The 6,962-nt window shown below is 53.2% G+C and overlaps 1 protein-coding gene across 1 annotated transcript; it reads right to left on the bottom strand.

The window, feature by feature from the left end:
- Positions 1-1,499: 1,499 nt before the first annotated feature.
- LOC139401902 (golgin subfamily A member 6-like protein 22) lies at positions 1,500-3,718 on the bottom strand (the record flags this gene model as incomplete). Its single annotated transcript, XM_071145908.1, has 3 exons — positions 3,605-3,718; positions 2,047-3,491; positions 1,500-1,860 (listed from the first exon to the last, which is right to left on the bottom strand). Coding segments are annotated over exons 1-3 (1,920 nt in total), but the record flags the coding sequence as incomplete, so codon positions are not given.
- Positions 3,719-6,962: the final 3,244 nt, after the last annotated feature.

The following is a 6,962-nucleotide window of genomic DNA, read 5'->3' on the forward strand; positions in this document are numbered from 1 at the left end:
ATCTATAGTAAAACATGGACAAAATTACCATATTTCAACAACTGTGAAAAAAAAATGGTAGTCTGATTTGCTTTTGTGTGTTTAGCCATTTGGATTTTAAGGTCTTGGCAGTCTTGCCAAGCTGATGACTGACAAGCCAATAGTAAACAGAGTCTGGTCTATAAGTTGAGCCTAGTCTATAACAGTGGTCCACAGTAGACAGGCCTGATGCACTACCTAGTTGTAGCCTGTAGATGAAGTCATAGTATCTTCACACAGGAACCTTTATACTGGTGCTCTGGCCTTGTCTTTCCATCCCTGTAACACTGGCTCCATCTCCTGGCCAGCTCACATGTCTCCACTCATCATTATATTCTGAAATGGGATCAGCCTACAGCTCACATGTCTCCACTCATCATTATATTCTGAAATGGGATCAGCCTACTGCTCACATGTCTCCACTCATCATTATATTCTGAAATGGGATCAGCCTACTGCTCACATGTCTCCACTCATCATTATATTCTGAAATGGGATCAGCCTACTGCTCACATGTCTCCACTCATCATTATATTCTGAAATGGGATCAGCCTACTGCTCACATGTCTCCACTCATCATTATATTCTGAAGTGGGATCAGCCTACTGCTCACATGTCTCCACTCATCATTATATTCTGAAGTGGGATCAGCCTACTGCTCACATGTCTCCACTCATCATTATACTCTGAAATGGGATCAGCCTACTGCTCACATGTCTCCACTCATCATTATATTCTGAAATGGGATCAGCCTACTGCTCACATGTCTCCACTCATCATTATATTCTGAAGTGGGATCAGCCTACTGCTCACATGTCTCCACTCATCATTATATTCTGACATGGGATCAGCCTACTGCTCACATGTCTCCACTCATCATTATATTCTGAAATGGGATCAGCCTACAGCTCACATGTCTCCAATCATCATTATATTCTGAAATGGGATCAGCCTACTGCTCACATGTCTCCACTCATCATTATATTCTGAAATGGGATCAGCCTACTGCTCACATGTCTCCACTCATCATTATATTCTGAAATGGGATCAGCCTACTGCTCACATGTCTCCACTCATCATTATATTCTGAAATGGGATCAGCCTACTGCTCACATGTCTCCACTCATCATTATATTCTGAAATGGGATCAGCCTACTGCTCACACGTCTCATCAAGATGTGTTTCCCAAATGGCCGGTTACTCACAAGAGTGGCTTCGGTTCACTGAGGAGACTTGACCACACACACACACAAATTAGCACACACACAAGCACGCACGCACACATACATACACACACACACACACACACACACACACACACACACACACACACACACACACACACACACACACACACACACACACACACACACACACACACACATCATCACACACCAACATGGCATAAAGCCCACATAAGTTTGCATGTATTAGGGTCATGACAACAGGTTAATATGTGTCGCCACAAAAAATCTTCTCACGCTCACTAGCAGTCTCCTCACGCTCACTAGCAGTCTCCTCACGCTCACTAGCAGTCTCCTCACGCTCACTAGCAGTCTCCTCACGCTCACTAGCAGTCTCCTCATCCTCCCTAACAGTCTCCTCATCCTCATGTCAGTTTCCTCTCGCTCAATAGCAGTCTCCTCATCCTCCCTAGCAGTCTCCTCACGTTCCCTAGCAGTCTCCTCATCCTCCCTAGCAGGCTCCTCATTCTCCCAACCAGTCTCCTCAATCTCCCTAGCACTCTCCTCACGCTCCCTAGCAGTCTCCTCATCCTCCCTAGAAGTCTCCTCACGCTCACTAGCAGTCTCCTCACCCTGCCTAGCAGTCTCCTCATCCTCCCTAGAAGTCTCATCCACCCTAACATTCTCCTCACCCACCTTAGCAATCTCCTAATCCTCCCTAGAAGTCTCCTCATCCATCCTAGCAGTCTCCTCATCCTCCCCAGCAGCCTCCTCATTCTCCCTAGCAGCCTCCTCATTCTCCCTGGCAGTCTCCTCACGCTCCCTAGCAGTCTCCTCATCCTACATAGCAGTCTCCTCATCCTCCCTAGCAGTCTCCTCACGCTCATAAGCAGTCTCCTCATGCTCCCTAGCAGTGTCCTCATCCTCCCTAGCAGTCTCCTCATCCTCCCTAGAAGTCTCCTCACGCTCACTAGCAGTCTCCTCACGCCCCCTAGCAGTATCCTCATCCTCCATTGCAGGCTCCTCATCCTCCCAAGTAGTCTCCTCAAACTCACTAGCAGTCTCCTCACGCTCCCTAACAGTCTCCTCATACTCCCTAACAGCCTCCTCACGCTCCCTAGCAGTCTCCTCATGCTCCCCAGCAGTCACCTCATCCTTCCTAGCAGTCTCCTCATCCTCCTTAGAAGTCTCCTCACGCTCACTAGCAGTCTCCTCACGCTCCCTAGCAGTGTCCTCATCATCCCTAGCAGTTTCCTCATCCTCCCTAGCAGTCTCCTCATCTTCCCTAGCAGGCTCCTCATCCTCCCTAGCAGCCTCCTTATCCTCCCTAGCTGTCTCCTCATCCTCCCTAGCAGTCTCCTGGCGCTCATTAGCAGTCTCCGCACGCTCCCGTGTAGTGTCCTCATCCACCGCAGCAGTCTCTTCACGCTCCCTAGCAGGCTCCTCATCCTCCCAAGCAGTCTCCTCAAACTCACTAGCAGTCTCCTCACGCTCCCTAACAGTCTCCTCAAACTCCCTAGCAGTCTCCTCACGCTCACTAGCAGTCTCCTCATCATCCCTAGCAGTGTCCTCATCCTCCCTAGCAGTCTCCTCATCTTCCCTAGCAGGCTCCTCATCCTCCCTAGCAGTCTCCTCATCCTCCCTAGCTGTCTCCTCATCCTCCCTAGCAGTGTCCTGCCGCTCACTAGCAGTCTCCTGGCGCTCATTAGCAGTCTCCTCACGCTCCCGTGTAGTGTCCTCATCCTCCGCAGCAGTCTCTTCACGCTCCCTAGCTGGCTCCTCATCCTCCCAAGCAGTCTCCTCAAACTCACTAGCAGTCTCCTCACGCTCCCTAACAGTCTCCTCATACTCACTAGCAGTCTCCTCACGCTCCCTAGCAGTGTCCTCATCATCCCTAGCAGTTTCCTCATCCTCCCTAGCAGTCTCCTCATCTTCCCTAGCAGGCTCCTCATCCTCTCTAGCAGTCTCCTCATCCTCCCTAGCTGTCTCCTCATCCTCCCTAGCAGTGTCCTGGCGCTCACTAGCAGTCTCCTCACGCTCCTGTGTAGTGTCCTCATCTTCCGCAGCAGTCTCTTCACGCTCCCTAGAAGTGTCCTCATCCTCCCTAGCAGTCTCCTCACACTCACTAGCAGTCTCTTCATCCCCCCTAGCAGTCTCCTCACGCTCTCTAACAGGCTCCTCATCTTCCCTATCAGTCTCCTCAAGCTCATTAGCAGTTTCCTCATGCTCCCTTGCAGTCTCCTCATCCTCCCTAGCAGCCTCCTCAAGCTCCCTAACAGTCTCCTCATCCTACCAGCAGTTTCCTCACGCTCCCTACCAGTCTCCTCACGCTCCCTAGCAGTCTCCTCACGCTCCCTAGCAGTTTCCTCATCCTCCCTAGCAGCCTCCCCAAGCTCCCTAACAGTCTCCTCATCCTCCCTAGTAGTCTCCTCACGCTCCCTAGCAGTCTCCTCACACTCCCTAGCAGTGTCCTCATCCTCCCTAGCAGTCTCCTCATCCTCCCTGGCACTCCTCATTCTATCTAGAAGTCACCTCATCCTCCCTAGCAGTCTCCTCATCCTCCCTAGAAGTCTCCTCACGCTCACTAGCAGTCTCCTCACGCTCCCTAGCAGTGTCCTCATCATCCCTAGCAGTTTCCTCATCCTCCCTAGCAGTCTCCTCATCTTCCCCAGCAGGCTCCTCATCCTCCCTAGCAGTCTCCTCATCCTCCCTAGCTGTCTCCTCATCCTCCCTAGCAGTGTCCTGGCGCTCACTAGCAGTCTCCTCATGCTCCCGTGTAGTGTCCTCATCTTCCGCAGCAGTCTCTTCACGCTCCCTAGAAGTGTCCTCATCCTCCCTAGCAGTCTCCTCACACTCACTAGCAGTCTCTTCATCCCCTCTAGCAGTCTCCTCATCCTCCCTGGCACTCCTCATTCTATCTAGAAGTCACCTCCTTATCAGTCTCCTCAAGCTCATTAGCAGTTTCTTCATGCTCCCTTGCAGTCTCCTCATCCTCCCTAGCAGCCTCCTCAAGCTCCCTAACAGTCTCCTCATCCTACCTAGCAGTTTCCTCACGCTCCCTACCAGTCTCCTCACGCTCCCTAGCAGTCTCCTCACGCTCCCTAGCAGTTTCCTCATCCTCCCTAGCAGCCTCCCCAAGCTCCCTAACAGTCTCCTCATCCTCCCTAGTAGTCTCCTCACGCTCCCTAGCAGTCACCTCACACTCCCTAGCAGTGTCCTCATCCTCCCTAGCTGTCTCCTCATCCTCCCTGGCACTCCTCATTCTATCTAGAAGTCTCCTCACAATCCCTAGCAGGCTCCTCACGCTCCCTAGCAGTCTCCTCACGCTCCCTAGCAGTCTCCTCATCCTCCCTAGCAGCCTCCTCAAGCTCCCTAACAGTCTCCTCATCCTCCCTAGCAGTCTCCTCACGCTCCCTAGCAGTCTCCTCATCCTCCCTAGCTGACTCCTCACCCTTCCTAGCAATTTCCTCATCCACCGTAGCAGTTTCCTCATCCTCCCCAGCAGTCTCCTCATCCTCCCTTGCACTCCTCATCCTATCTAGCAGTCTCCTCACACTCCCTAGCAGGCTCCTCACGCTCCCTAGCAGTCTCCTCATCCTCCCGAGTAGTCCCCTCATCCTCCCAAGCAGTCTCCTCACGCTCCCTATCAATCTCCTCACCTTCCCATGCAGACTCCTTATCCTCCCTAACAGGCTCCTCACGACCCCTAACAGTCTCCTCATCATCACAGTCTCCTCAACATCCCTAGCAGCCTCCTCCTTCTCCCGAGCAGTCTCCTCATCCTCCCGAGCAGTCTCCTCATCCTCCCAAGCATTCTCCTCCTCCTCCCTAGCGGTCTACTCATAAAGTCTCGCAGTCTCCTCACACTCCCTAGCAGCCTCCTCATCCTCCCTAGCAGCCTCCTCACCCTCCCTAGCAGCCTCCTCCTTCTCCCGAGCAGTTTCCTCATCCTCCTGAGCAGTCTCCTCATCCTCCCAAGCATTCTCCTCCTCCTCCCTAGCGGTATACTCATCAAGTCTCGCAGTCTCCTCACACTCCCTAGCAGGCTCCTCATCCTCCCTAAGCGGCCTCCTCAGCCTCCCTAGCAGTCTCCTAATCCTTCCTAGAAGTCTCACCCACCTTAGCAGTTTCCTAATCTTCCCTAGAAGTCTCGTCATCCACCCTAGCAGTCTTCTCATCCTCCCTAGCAGTCTCCTCATCCTCCGAGCAGTCTCCTCATCCTCCCTTGCAGTCTCCTCACGCTCACTAGCAGTCTCCTCACGCTCTCTAGCAGTCTCCCCACGCTCTCTAGCAGTCTCCTCATTCTCCCTAGCAGTCTCGTCACGCTCCCTAGCAGTGTCCTCATCGTCCCTAGCAGTCTCCTCACACTCACTAGCAGTCTCTTCACCCTCCCTAGCAGTCTCCTCATCCTCCCTAACCGTCTCCTCACACTCACTAGCAGTCTCTTCACCCTCCCTAGCAGTCTCCTCATCCTCCCTAGAAGTCTCCTCACGCTCCCTAGCAGTCTCCTCATCCTACGTAGCAGTCTCCTCCTCCTCCCTAGAGGTCTACTCATCCTGTCTCGCAGTCTACTCACACTCCCTAGCAGGCTCCACATCCTACCTAGCAGCCTCATCACCCTCCCTAGCAGTCTCCCCACACTCCCTATCAATCTCCTCATCCTCCCTATCAGTCTCATCATCTTCCCTAGCAGACTCCTTATCCTCCCTAACAGGCTCCTCACGATCCCTAACAGTCTCCTCATCATCACAGTCTCCTCAACATCCCTAGCAGCCTCCTCATTCTCCCGAGCAGTCTCCTCATCCTCCCGAGCAGTCTCCTCATCCTCCCAAGCATTCTCCTCCTCCTCCCTAGCGGTCTACTCATCAAGTCTCGCAGTCTCCTCACACTCCCTAGCAGGGTCCACATCCTCCCTAGCAGCCTCCTCACCCTCCCTAGCAGTCTCCTCACGCTCCCTAGCAGTCTCCTCATCCTCCCTAGCAGTCTCCTCATCCTCCCTAGCAGTCTCCTCACGCTCCCTAGTAGTATCCTCACGCTCCCTAGCAGTCTCCTCATCCTCCCTAGCAGTCTCCTCATCCTCCCTAGAAGTCTCCTCACGCTCACTAGCAGTCTCCTCACGCTCCCTAGCAGTCTCCTCATCCTCCCTGGCACTCCTCATCCTATCTAGCAGTCTCCTCATACTCATTAGCAGTCTCTTCATCCTCCCTAGCAGTCTCATCACACTCCCTAACAGGCTCGTCATCCTCCCTATAATGAGGAGGCTGCTAGGGAGAATGAGGAGGCTGCTAGCAAGGATGAGGATGAGGAGGGAGGATGAGGAGACTGCTAGGGAGCGTGAGGAGATTGCTAGAGAGTGTGAGGAGACTGCTAGTGAGGGCTCCCTAGCAGACTCCTCATCCTCCCTAGCAGTCTCTTCATCCTCGCTAGCAGTCCTCTCACCCTCCCTAGCAGACTCCTCACCCTCCCTAGCAGTCTCCTCCTCCTCCCTAGCAGTGTCCTCACGCTCCCTAGCATACTCCTTATCCTCCCGGGCAGTCTTGCCACACTCCCTAGCAGGCTCCTCACGCTCACTATTATTTTCCTCACGCTCCCTAGCAGTCTCCTCATCCTACTTATCAGTCTCCTCATCCTCCCTACCAATCTCTTCACGCTCATTAGCAGTCTCCTCATGCTCCCTAGCAGTGTCCTCATCCTCCCTAGCAGTCTCCTCACACTCCTTAGCAGTTTCTTCATCCTCCCTATTAGTCTCCTCATCCTCCC

This window comes from Oncorhynchus clarkii, unplaced genomic scaffold (genome assembly GCF_045791955.1).
Source record: "Oncorhynchus clarkii lewisi isolate Uvic-CL-2024 unplaced genomic scaffold, UVic_Ocla_1.0 unplaced_contig_655_pilon_pilon, whole genome shotgun sequence".
Taxonomy (NCBI): Eukaryota; Metazoa; Chordata; class Actinopteri; order Salmoniformes; family Salmonidae; genus Oncorhynchus; species Oncorhynchus clarkii.